The 13,273-nt window shown below is 55.4% G+C and overlaps 1 protein-coding gene across 1 annotated transcript in view; it reads left to right on the forward strand.

The window, feature by feature from the left end:
- The window catches only part of TRABD2B (TraB domain containing 2B), a 219,802-nt gene extending 208,953 nt beyond the window's left edge, over positions 1–10,849 (forward strand). Inside the window, exon 8 of the mRNA XM_070468198.1 lies at positions 5,598–10,849. Within this exon, the coding sequence (XP_070324299.1) occupies positions 5,598–5,817 (220 nt within the window). The 3' untranslated portion in view covers positions 5,818–10,849. The remainder of the gene's footprint in view (positions 1–5,597) is intronic.
- Positions 10,850–13,273: the final 2,424 nt, after the last annotated feature.

Below are 13,273 nucleotides of genomic sequence, written 5' to 3' on the forward strand. Positions count from 1 at the left end.
GGCAGCCCGTGGCAGGATGATTTATGGGGACCCGAGGAAGGGGTGGGGCACACGTCCGCAGATGGTTGAGCAGCCATGGTGGAGCGTGTCAGGGAACCCCCTGCGTCTGACAGCCGGATGGCGGGGCAACAGGGCCGTGGCACGACCAGCAGGGGCCAGGTCAGAGCGGAGTCGAGTCCCACGCAGGCTCTGTGTGGGCCACTGCCCGGTCGGTCAGATCTGGGACAGTCCTCGGTCTCTCCTTTTGCACAGTCAGTGCCTTGGCTGTCCTCTGTAGGTCACACCAGCTCTGCTGTTCCCCAGTCCACTGCTGGGCTGCTCGGGGGGGGGGGGGGGCGGGTGTGCTCGGACATTGTCGGGGGGCGGAATGAGGGAGCAGGGCACTGGGACAGGCATGAGGGAGCAGGCGACTTGGATGAATGAGGGAGCATGGCGCTGGGACAGGCATGAGGGAGCAGGTGCAGGAGAGAGAGCATTTCCCAAGCCCTGGGCATGGCCAGAAGCCAAGCACAGAGGTGGGCACTGTATGTGGTGGACACAGAACCGTGTGGGTGCCACCACACAGGGGTGGGGGTGCTGGACACACATAAGCAGGGGGTCATTAGCCTCCTGGGCCTCGGTTTCCCCCAAGGTTTGAGCAGATGGCCCAAGGCCCCGCAGAGGAGGAGAGAACCTCCTCTCGCCCTGGGCCCCTGGGAGGGATCTGCACACTTCCTGCTGGCCTGCCGGCCTGCCCTGAGGTTCTCCAGCTCAGCTTTCTCACAGCACAACCAGGCTGTCTCCCAGGACTAGACAGGGTGCTCAGCGTGTCTTCATGACGCCAGGACCCCATCTGATCAGAGAATAAGATTACTCAGTGGATGGGAGCTCAGATGAATTTGGGCAGCATCCCCAGCCCCTCCTTGGCCTTGGTCTGAGGCTTAGAGAAGATGGTGCTTGTAAAGTGGTGAGCTGGCATCAGGCCGCTGGTGGCACTCAGGAACAGCTGTCCCCCCGTTGGTGGCTGACTCTCAGAGTCGGGTCTAGGGTGCCATTCACCCCGTCCCCCAGCAGGAGACGGCTCCTGGGCTGTTAGCGCAGCTCAGGCTTAAATGAGCCCCTGGGTGAACAGCACGCAGTTAAACAAGAGCCTGATGGCCACACGCAGGGTGCCCAGCCCACGTCCAGCGCTGATGGGGACTAGAGCAGGAAGGGCCTTGGGCCACGGCCAGGCAGGGGCCGCTCCCAGCTACGGTGCAGCTGAAAGAGCCCTGGAGCCACGGCCGTCTGCCTGTGCCCAGCAGGGAATCCAGCCAATGAGGGGAGGAAGGTCCAGTGAGGGGACCCTGAGGGGTGAAGCGACCCAGGGAAGCTGAGAGGAAGTGAAGGCAGTCCTGACAGAGAAGACCATGTGGCCAACGGCCTGGAGGCTGGTGTGGGCCTTAGATATCAGGACAGGGAGCTGTGGGCATGCCAGTCACTTTAGATCTCTGCCTGCATCTGCCCGGTCTGCCCAGATGGTTCCAGCCTGACCACTTCGCGAGGGCCACACCAAGCCAGCAGAGCCACCCATCAGCCAGGCCCTCATGCCTCCAGCTCCATCTCCACTGGGTCTCCTTGGAGCCCTCTGCGGAGCCCACAGGCTTGTACTGCAAGAAAGCCACAGCCCCAAGGCTCCCCAGACCCAGTCCTGGGTGGTTCTTAGGGACCCTCTAGTGCCGGGATGGGGCCCTCCTCCAGGAAGCCCCGCAGTGGGGCCTCAGGGAAGCCAGCTGCCCCATCTCAGCCACCAGCCCTGCGTTCCTGTGCATTATACCTTCAGCTTCTGCCTGTGATCCCACTTCTGGCTTCTGCTGCTCAATAACACTTTAGAGCCAAGGGTCTGTTTCTGCTCCTTCATTGTACACAGGGGAACTAAAGCCTCGAGGGCCGGACTTGCCCAAAGTCATGCAGGGAACAGGGACCTCGGGCCCTTGCCCACACCAGGGTCCCTGTCAGCTCCGAGCACACCCAGCCCTTGGAGCCAGCCGTCTGCAAAGCCTGAGAACACTCGGGGTGTTTGGTTTGGCTTCGAGGCCGCTTTGCCATGAGACGATTTTCCCCAGCATGGGCCTGGGGCAGGGCTGGGATCTGGACTGGGGCCTGGGCTTTGTGAGCAGAGGGGGCCCAAGAAGTGGGGGCATCTGGAGAGGATTTCTGTCCACCGCGACCACCACCCCCTCCCCCCCCAGCAACCTCACTCCATTTCCCTGGGACTCCTTCCAAACATATAAAACCCCTACTCAGGCTCCAAGGGGGAGCTTGCATCTTTGGTTTTCAAAGTGTGAAAGCAAATGCCTTTGGGCACGTTGTGAGACATAGTTTTCAAGATCTCTACTTGGCTGCCTTCTTCCAGGGGGGCTGGCTGCAGCCAGCCTTGGTTCCTATTCTGGGCATCCCAGGTGACAGCCCAGCCTCCCTTCTGAGGCCAGCCTTCCTGGCTGCTTGAGCTAAAAAGATAGGGCAGCAGCTGGGAGGGCCTTTTCCCTAGAAAAGAAAGGGAGGGAAGGGGCTGTGGTAGTGGCCCTGCTGGGTATGGGCAAGATCCCCTCCCAGGGCTGAGACCACAGGGGGCGTCCTCTCTGACCCTGGCAAGCCTCCACCCGCAGGTGTGTGAGGTCTCGACAGGAAGCTTCACTCCCGGGCTCTCCATCTCCCCAGTTAGGGGTGGCACCTCAGTCCACCTGAGGCTGGGGAGGCAGACAGCCCATTGCACATCTTCAGGCTCAGTTTCCCCATCTTGGAAGTGGGAATAATGAGATGACACGTGTATAGCATTGAGCACAGGGTCTGCCAGCATCCAGGAAGTGCTCCATACATGGAGGACGCTATTAGTGAGAGAGATGAAGACACAAACGTAATAATCATGCTAAAAACAGCCAATGCCAGTCCCAGTGCACCAGGCATTTTTTGTACATAATGCCTCCTGTACAAAACCCCCTCAAGCCTCATGTGCAGAAATAGGTCCCAATGGCAGTGTGGATAGTGAGAAATATGAAAGGCTTCATAGGAGCTTCAACTCTTCCAGGGGTCTTGGGGCTTGGAGGACATGTCAAACAGATCTCCAGGTGAGGGGATATTGAATCAGACCTACAAAGGTAAGTCAGAAAACGGCAGTGACATTAGATGTGACTGGGGAGGGTAGTGTTCCTGAGAGAGCCTGGGACGGTGAGGTCAGCCCACACCAAATCATGTGAGAGGTCTCAGGTGCTCTGGAGGCTGGCACGGGGTGGGAGGCAGGAGAGGCCAGACTTGGCGGGGGGCTGGGAGGGTCATAAGGAGCATTCAGAGCTGTCTGCCCCCCCTTTCTTGTGCCACCCACACAGTCTCTGCCCAGAAACACCTTCCTGCCATCCATGGTGCATAACAGGCATTTGCACCCTCCTCTCCTGATTAGTTCTCAGGGAATTTCTAAAGATAGAGGAACACATAGGTCACAGCTGTAGAGTCCAGGGTGAGAAGAACCTCATGCAAAGATGTGGTGGGTTCCTGCGGCCACAGCATGACTGGGAGTAGGGCAGAGACGGAGGGTCAGGGCAGAGAGTGACAAGCCCCTTCTCTGCTGAGTACACACAAACACTGATCAGAGGTCCCAATCCATGTACAGGCAAGGCTGTGCTTGTAACCCCTGGGCTCCTCTGCCCACCCCCCACCCCCCACCGGGGCTAAGCCAGGGTGGGTGAGAGGGTCCAGCTGGGACAGAGATGAGGCTGGGCTGCAGCAGTGATGGTTACAGGGCTCACCACAGTGATGTGGCCAGTGACTGGGGTCTCATGCCCAGCACGTGCGAACACAGCCAAGATGCCACAGGGACTCCTGGCTGACCTGGGGCGTGAGCGGCCCATCAGAGAGAGGGGTAAGCACTGGAAAGCGGGCAGTGTTCTACAGAGAGGAGGCTTCCTGTCCTGTAGACAAACAGAGAGGGGCAGGCTCCCTGCCGAGCTGTCAGCTGCTGGTGAGCACCCACTGGGTGCCCAGTTCAGATCCTGTCCCTGCTGTGGGCCCTGGAGCGAGTTATAAACGCTTATCCTCTTTTTGACTGTTTCTTCACAAGTAAAATGGGATAATAGTCTTGCCTGCTTCATAGTGCTGTCTTGAGGATTAGCAGTGTCCTACTGATGCTGGGAAAGATTGAGGGCAGGAGGAAAAGAGGGCGTCAGAGGATGAGATTGGCTGGATGGCATCACTGATGCAATGGACATGAACTTGGGCAAACTTCGGGAGATGGTGGGGGCAGGGAGGCCTGGTGTGCTGCAGTCCATGGGGTGGCAAAGAGTCGGACACGACTGGGTGACTGAACAACAACAGCTGCATGCTGGCACAACTGCAGGGCCCTCAGTTTGTAAGTGCTCTTCTCACCCCTGGAGATGCCCTCAGCCATAAGCAAGCTGGTCTCGCTGCCTTCACAGTGTCACCTCTTCCGCGAGGCCATCCTGGCTCCATGCTGGACTGGGGCCTCTCTGCGTGTCCCTGGCCTTTCCCTCCCAGCCTTGACATTCTGGGGGTGATGGGGCTTGTCAGATCCTCCACCTGCGTCTCCACCTGCCTTCCCCTGCCTGGGGCTGCACAGGGCAAGGGTAGGTCCATCAGCTGTGGGGTCCTGTCCTTTCCTTCATCCGGAGCCTCTCCCCCTGGGTCTTTCTTTGTTATGCCTCCATCCTTGTCCTGTGTCTTCCCCGGTCCCTGCCTTGCCCTCTGCCCCTCTCTTTGTTCATCATTTCCTATCTCCCCAGGATCTGAGCCCGTATCCTGGTCCTGGCCCCCCCCCCCACCCTCCCCTCCACTTCCCAATGCCACCAAGTGCTGGCCTTGGCCCGCCAATTCCTTCTGTACTTCACCTCTTTTAATTTCTCTATCTCACTCTCTTGTCTCTATCCTTCCATGTCTCTTTCCCATGGGCTCTCTTGAGCCAAAAGCCTCACCTGTGACCTCCCAAACTGGCTTCTATTTTGATCAGTTCATGAGGGATCACCTTCACCAACACTCGCTGTGATTGTGCAGAGTGAGGTCACCAGGGCTTCTGCCCCCAGAGGGGCCACCCCACTCCCTCTCTGAGCTGGCCTTGTGGAGCCTCAGTTTCCTCATCTGGTGAAAGGGGCTGCTGAGACCCTATGAACATTTGTTTTGAGGACCAGAGATACTGCTGGTAGTAAAGTGCAGAATCCCAGTAGGTGCTCAGTTAACAGTGGCCATGATAATGAAGGTGAGATGGTGCGGCTATTTGTGTATTTTGTTTTCTATTTACTTCAGACTGGGGAGGGGAGGGCAGCAGGAAGCCAGGGGCCCCTGCATACCCAGGTGTGAGGGCTGCCTGCTGCAGTGTGACCCCAGATGGGTCTCCCCCAAACACTTCACTGCTTTCTGCCCGGGACTCAGTTCTCTTGAGCGGTCACACTTGAGGCTGACTGTGTGGCTCTGGGTGGCTCACTTTCCGTGTCTGAGCCCTCTGTTTCCTTCTCCATTTTATGAGGGAAGAAAAACCAGATTCAACAAAAAGTTGGATCTGAACCCTAAGATTACAGCCCAGGACAAGGCTCCTGAGCGGCCGTTCCACATTCCATGTATCTCTCTCCCTCCAGCAGCACAGCCTCACCACCCCCACAGCCCTTGCAGACCACGCAGAGCTCCGGGACCGCCAAGCCCCCCTTCCAGCTCTCCGACCCACTCCAGCAGCAGGAAGAGCCAAGACCCGCCAGCAGCTCAGCGCCCGGCCGCTCCCCGTCCGCCCTGGGCCTGCTCCCCGCCATTGCTGCCAGCATAGTAGCCTCCTTCCTGCTGCACACCCTCAGACCCTCCTGACCTCGGCCGCATGCCTGCCCGGTGCAGAGGAAGAAGCCAGAGAAACCGACGGGAAGGTCTGCATCCGCACCCACTGCCCCTGCCACCCTCCAGGGGTGCTCAACACCTCTCGGGCAGTCCAGACGGGATCCGTTAAAACACTAGAGCTTTATTGTACCTGACTTACATCTTCTTTTTTGTAGAAGGATCTTAATTTCCCATAGTGCTATGGGGCTCTTTTGTAAAATATGTATCTATATTAAAAAAGAAAAATGTATTTATTCTACTGATAAAACTATTTTTATGTGGCCGATGTTAATAACTAGCCCCATCGCCAACCCAGGAGGTGACCCAGGTTGCCAGGACAACTGCGACCTTGCAGGGACCGTGGCTTTGAACTGGCTTGCTCCTGGATCAGTGGAGTCCTCCAGCGTGCGGGTTTGGCTTCTCCCGCCGTGGAGTCCTCAGAGGGAGAGGCAGGCAGACAGGCTTAGCTTTTGTGAAACTGGACTTGGGAGCCAGAGATGTGAACGCTGACGGTCCTTCCTTCCCCTGGATGCATCCTGGGGCTGGGAAGGTACTTTAGGAAAGAGAATGCTGCTATTTTGAAAACCCTGAGTGTCTGTGAATTGGCCCTCCAGAACTCTTGGTAAGTGTTCCGACCAAAGCACTGGGGTGGGGCAAGGGCTGTTGGTGCTGAGGGAGGTGGTCCCCCCAGCCCCAAGTGACAGATGGTTAAACTAAGATGGTTAAATTCACCAAAGAGAAGAAGGTGGTTGCCCAAGGTCACAAAGCAAGTGGGAGATCCGGGGTGTGAGTCTAGACCCCTCTGTTCTGGCTGGTATCGTTAATCCATCTCGGCGTACAGGAGAGGCTGTTGAAGTCATCACCAAATGCAGTGAGCTGAGCCAAAGGGTAGGAGTGGGTATAGAAGGGCAGTTTTAGAGACAGGGCCTCTAGAAATTCCATGGTAATGATACTTGTAATGAGAGCTGCCATTAGTTCAAAGTCTGCAGTGTGGCAGGCATTTTGCACACTCACTTTATCACAGATCCTCACGCCAGTTCATGAGATGTGCTTGTCCCCATTTCACAGATGAGGAAACTGAGCCCCTGTATGAGATAAAGGGACTTGTTCAATGTCACCCAGCCAGCACCTGGCCCTAGATCAGTGTGATTCAAAAGTAACGCTGTCTCTTGGACCATAATCTGTCAGGTTCTCTCTGCAGAGGAAAGTTCCAAGGGAGGCAGATCTCACCCAGATGGGCCAGCACACGCTTCTTACTGCAGCCAGAGAGACCGCTTGGCTACAGTCACCCCGTTGGTCCCTCCAGCCAAAGGGCTCTGGCAGCAGGCTCTGCCACGTGTCCCATGCCCCAACTTGTCTTATCCTGGAGCCAATGAGAGGCTTTCCTGCCAAATCAGAGAGGCTGGAGGATAGTTGTGATGGGCCTGAAGAGACAGAGCAGCCAAACGGGGGCAGGCAGGTCACCGAGACTCAGAGAAACTGACTGGCTCCTCTGTCCCCAAGGTGATAGCCAAGACAGAGGGCCCAGGTTGGCTGCGTCCCAGCCCTGAGCCCTCACGGGTTTGGCAGCTCGTTAGCTACAGAGTCCTGGAATGCAAGAGCAGAAAGGTCCCTCATTTGACAGAAAAGAACAGTGAGAAGTTAAGGCCCAGAGAGGCGAGGTACTTTCCCAAGGCTGCACAACCGGGCGGGTCTGCTGACCCCCAGCTAGCTCAGTGCTCCTAAGTGATGCCACACCATGGGCTTCCCTAGCAGGCCTGGTAGTGTCTGATTAGCATCAGTGCCTTTGTGCCCAGCTTGGCAGCTGCCTCCCTTCTGAGACAGTAGGATTCTGGGCAACCCACTGGATGGTCAGAAGTCCCGCGGCATCTTGGCAAGCAGCTGAATTCTCTTCAGTTCTGACCCAGATGAATATGTTTGAACTTGAGACCTGGCAGGAGCCCTGAGTTCTGCTTCATAGGGTCCAGCCAGCCCCGTGGGTACCACACTGTAAACTGAACTTGACCCCGGCCAAGGCTGGAGTCCATTTATCCTCAGCAGAAATGTGACTTCCTATTCCTGAGCCGGAAGGGGCTTAACTGACTTTTAAAGCAGGCTCAGAAGGCCTGTTGGACATCAAATAGATGGCGCGGAGTGCTATTTGGATGAGATAAGTGTAAAGGAATTAGAAACACAGAGGCCAGATTTCCCTCTGTTAAGGGCAGAGTGTGGCATGAGATGTATTGAGATGGAGCCCGAGGTTAATTAAAGATGAAGCATTTGGTAAACAGTCCAAGCACCTGACCGCATGCCCAGATCTGTGCCAGGCATGGGGCCAAAGAGGTAAATTAATGCAGTGTGTGATTATCAAACACACACAGTGCCAGGCTCTGTGCTGGGGCCAAATCTAGCCGCCTTTGTTGGCCTAGAGGAGTTCATCATCAAGAGGCAACAAGCAGCCCAATCCCAGGTTCTTAGAAGGAACTTTACAGCTCATTCTGTCCAGGCCCCTGACCACAGGCAGGTCCCCCAGATCCCTCCTCTGAGGTGGTTGGGAGATCCCAAGCTCTCCCTCCACCAAGCACTCAAGTGTTTAAAGAAAGCCACATGGGCAGCAGACGGATGGGCCGCCTGATCAGGTAGACAGGTGCTGACGGGACAGCCAGAGCCAGTGTGAGTTAGACATCTGCAGCCCACATCCACTGGTCCCTGAGGAACCACCCACTGGCCAGGATTTGGAACTTACATCCCAAAGTCTCCCCAAGCAGTAGAGAACTTGCTGACTTATACCCCCAAAGACCAGAGGCATATGGACAGAAATCTGCACAGCTGGGGCGTTTGAATTCTCTCTTCCTGGGCCAGGGAACCATCATTCCATCCACAATCACTCACGTCCTTTGGAATAATCCACCCACCACTGCTGACATTTTTTTCCGGCATGTGATATGTGCCTCTCCTCACAAAATGCCCCTGTTGCTCTAAAAGCATTGTTAAGATCGCAAGTCCCTGGCTTAGGACTATTACCTTTGACCTTGAGGCAGGCAGAGGAGATCAAGGACTGAGAGCCAGCATGTTCCTGGTGGCCCTGGGTCCTGTCCCCCAGAACAGCTGACTGAATGACCAAGGGGCTTTCTAGATCAGGTCAGCATGGCCCTGTCTGCTGATCTCCCTCCAAGGGCCCCACCAGCTCTGAGAGTCAAAGGTCTGGAGTCTATGAAGCGTGGCCAGACTGAAGCATATTTGTCCTTCCCAGCACAGACAAGCTGTTTCACACATGCTGTTTCTCAGGCCTGGAAATGCCTTTCTTTACCCCTAACTGCTCATCCTTTGAGGATCAACTCAGATAGCACGTCCTCCAGGAAGCCCTCTGCACTGACTGTGTCTCTGCTCTCCTATCGTGCTGTGAGCTCCTCGGTGGCCACGGTCTTGTGAATTCATCTCTGTATCCTCACTGGACACGAAAATGGCACCCAAGAGCTGTGTAGAGAAGGACAGAGTAAGAAAGGAGTGAAGGAAGGAAAGGAGAGCGGCAGACCTTACTTCTGCTGGTGGAAGGGTCTCCGCAAAGCCAAAGCTGTCGTAAGATGGCAGGTGTCCCTAGAAGTGGTGAGTTTCCTGTCAGGAGCGGTGTGTGAGCGGGGGCAGTAGGCCCACTGGCTGGAGATGTGGTCGGAGAGTTGAAGTCTTGGCAAGGCAGTGGGGTAGGGTCCCTCCTGGCTCTTTAATACTCAGTTTCTTTGAACATTGTTATTTTTCCAAAAATTCATCTAAGCAGCCAAAAAAATCACCCGGGCTGGCTCTCTAAACCAGTAGTTTCAGAAATCAGTCCAGCCTCACTCCCCCCACCCTCTACCCCCATTCTTCAACAGCCCAGCTGGGCCCGATGCGAATTGGCACGCTTGCCTGCTGCCCTGGGGCAGGGGGACTTCTGGGCTGTGGGGCAAGGCTAAACCGGAACCCAGGCCCCTGCTCCCAGCCCAGAACTCCTTCCCTCCCTGCACCGCCCCCCCAACACTGGGGGGAGAGAAAGGGGGGCCCTGAGAACCGACTGAGCCTCGCCTGGCCCTTTCCCAGGAGCATCAGCACACCCTAAGCTCTCCCTCACGTGTGTGTGCTCAGTCGTGTCCGACTCTCTGCAACCTTTTAGACAGTGGCCCGCAAGCTTCCTCTGTCCATGAGATTTTCCAAGCAGGAATACTGGAGTGGGTTGCCATTTCCTCCTCCAGGGGATCTTCCTGACCCAGAGATCGAACCTATGTCCCCTGCGTTTCCTGCATCACTGGCAGACTCTACCAATGGGCCACTGGGGAAGCCTTTCAGCTCGCCCTGCTCTTTCTCCAAGTGTAGGCTTTTCCTTGCCAGAGATAGCCTAGATACTCCTTCACTTTGCTGAGTGACCTTGGGCAAGTCCCTGCCCCTCTCTGAGCCTCCACCTCCTTATCTGTCAAATGGAGACTTCGTTTCCTGCTTGGGGAATGCCACGTGCAATCTTGGGGCTCCACAAAGGTGAGGCATCCCCCCTCCTCAGCCCAGGGCTTGGCTTTCCTCCCAGCACCTGAGGACTGCCATGGGATCAGGAGCATGTGGCAGGCAAGGAAGGTGACAGAGTAGCACGCCTTGAAGGGCCCCTCCATCCCAAGTCCCACTGCGGGAAAGTGGACTTTGAATAAGACTCTCAGTCTAAGAAGTTTCTGGCAGGGCTCTCAGCCATCTTGGACCCCCAGTGGCTGGGGCGGCAGGTGACTGTTGGTCAAGGGATGTTCCAGCCCAGAGCAAGGGAAGCCAGAGCCCCTGTGCCATTCCTGGGCCTCAGAGATTGCAGGACATCCTGGCCCGACTCTCACTGTGTGACACAGCTTCAGATCTTAATGTATTGGAAAGGTATTCCTGTTGTTGTGCTTTTAATCACCTCTTCCTCTCACCTCTGTGAATTATCCTGAAGAGTTCTTTAAGAATATAATAGAAAACAAAGAAAGATGCTATTAATGTTATTTTGCCAAAAATATTTTTGTAGCATAATATATTAATAAAAGATATGATGACTTCAGTGTGATGGTGTCTCTGCATGCCGATGGCTCCCCCTCCTCCTGCAGGGGACCGTGTGGGGAGTCACCTTTGCTCAGAGGGCCAGGACCTGAGGCGGTGGTGCAGAGTTCCTGGCATGGGCCCATTTTCCATGTAAAAATGCAGGCAGGTTCTGGGAGTGTGTTTGGGCAGGTGTCCAGTGGCTTGAGAGGACCCACCAAGTGGGGTCCGCGGAGCCTCTCCAGCCTTGTTCATCTGAACAATCCACCTGGAACCTGTCTTCACCCTTGGGGCTCCCTCTCTCACTTCTCACTCTTCGGCACCTACTGATTCAACTTCACTAACACTCCCACCTTTCTCCCTCCTTCAGCTCCACTCCAGTCCAGGTGTCCTCACTCTCCCCTGCCAACTAGGGCTGTGTGCTCTCTGGCCCACTCCGCCCACCAACCCCACAACCCCGGCAGCCAAAGTGAGCTCTATAAACCACAACAATGACCACAAACCTCCCTGGCTTTTTCAAATTCATCCACGTCTTTACTGTTCCCAGTACACAAGTCGAGGTCACACAAGGCGCTCTGATAACTCCAGCCTGCCCATGTCCCCAGCAGGAAATTCACATCTTGCCCATTCCTCTCCTGGTTTCTAGCACTGCAGGGTTGCCGGTCATCTCCGTGTTTCTTCAACTCACCCTACTCATCTCCGTCCTCTGCCTTTGCACACGCTTTCCCCCGGTGCTCCTTGTCTTTCTGCATCTCTACCCCTCATTCATCGCTCTTGTACATCCTGCACAACCCAGCTCCAGCGGTATCTGCTCCACAAGGCTTCCCTTAATCCTCAAGCCGTGTCAGTCCTTCTGTCCCACAGCACCCCATTTGCTGTGCAGCCAGGTTGTGCAGAAATGACCTGCATGTGGCTGTCCTTCCCCTGACTTCCTGAGGCCGGCACCGTGGTTGGTCATCTCTGTGTTGTCAAGGCACAGGACCTGACATCTAGTGAGTGCTCATGGAAGAAAGACACAGTCAGTGAAGGAGGGGAGGAAGCAGAACGGGAGGGAAGCATTCAGGTAAATGATAGAGCTTTTATATCATATATTACAGTGTTAGCTGGATAGGCTCTGCACAAGGTGACCATGCTATAAGGATCCACCAGGGAAGAGGCGTGGCCCCTGGGACTCGGTGGCAGAGGGGGCAGGTCACCACGAGGTTTGGCGTGGGCAAAGTTTCTAGTTTTGAAATCCCAGAGCCTTCAACAGAGCCAATTCATTGACCGTAGTAATGAGTCCTTACTGGCTCCTATGAAGAATAATGTGGACTGCACTTGGGCAGCCCGCCCCAGAGACAAAGGTGACAATGCAACTGCAAGCAAATGCTTATTGAGCATCTATTATGATCAGAGAGTGTTCCAAGCATTTCTGTCTTAAATTATTTTATTCTCACAACTCTTCTTCCTTATCTCTATTTTATAGATGAAATAACTGAGAGAGAGAGAGAGAGTTAAGTAACTTGTTCACAATCACACAGCTTATAAATGCTGGAGCCAGGAGTGCAACCCAAGTAGTTAAGCTCCAGGACTGTTTTCTTAACCTTTACTCAAGCTCTGCTGTGCTGGCTACAGCCTGTGAGGTGAGCAAGGAGGCAGTGCCTCCCCCATTTCACAGGGCAGTGGGTGAGGTTAGGTCCCATCTGAGGCCCAATGCCTCTTCTGTGTCCTGGAGCCAGCCCAGACCTCTCTCCCAGCCACTGACTCTGGACAGAGCTCCTGATAGGAAGCCTCCTGCTCCCCACCCACTCCCTTCCCCACTGAGATGGTCTTTAGAGTTGGCATCAATAGTGTAAAGATCGCAGCTGTAGCCTGTGACCATGTGTTCTCTGCCCCACGAGCTGTGGTTGTACTCAGGAAAGGAAGCCACACGTCTACCTGCCTAGACGGTGGGAAAGTGAGCCCTTGTCCTTCCTTGGGGGATGTGGTCTTCAGTTCAAGAAACTATGGCCCAGGAATGGGGTCTCAGACACTATGGAAAGAGTGACCAAGGGGACCAGGGACTCATCAGAGCCCCTGACACCTTGCTCTCCACATGGCAGAAGGTGGCAAGAGGGGAGACCCAGTGTTTATACCTGGTACACTGATGTGTTTGCACCTCCTTTCCTGGGAGCCTTGCCCACCTCTCCTGCCCTGAGCTCTGGGCAGGCTCCTGTTGACATGCTTTTCCTGGGAGAAACCAGATGCTCCTTCTGATAATAGATCATTAGATTCGGAAGAACCCCATCTCAGCCCCACCTCTCTGTAGAGTGACCCAGATAAGAGGCTTTCTCCATACAGCTACAAAGATCAGAGCTGGGTCCAGGGAGGAAACTACAGGGAGTTGGGGAAGCTTCCCAGAACCAGGACACAATGCTGAGGAGGTAGAGGGTCCTCTGCCTCTGGGAGGTGTGTGCAAGGGGACAGG

The sequence above is a fragment of the Odocoileus virginianus genome, chromosome 5 (assembly GCF_023699985.2).
Source record: "Odocoileus virginianus isolate 20LAN1187 ecotype Illinois chromosome 5, Ovbor_1.2, whole genome shotgun sequence".
Classification (NCBI taxonomy): domain Eukaryota; kingdom Metazoa; phylum Chordata; class Mammalia; order Artiodactyla; family Cervidae; genus Odocoileus; species Odocoileus virginianus.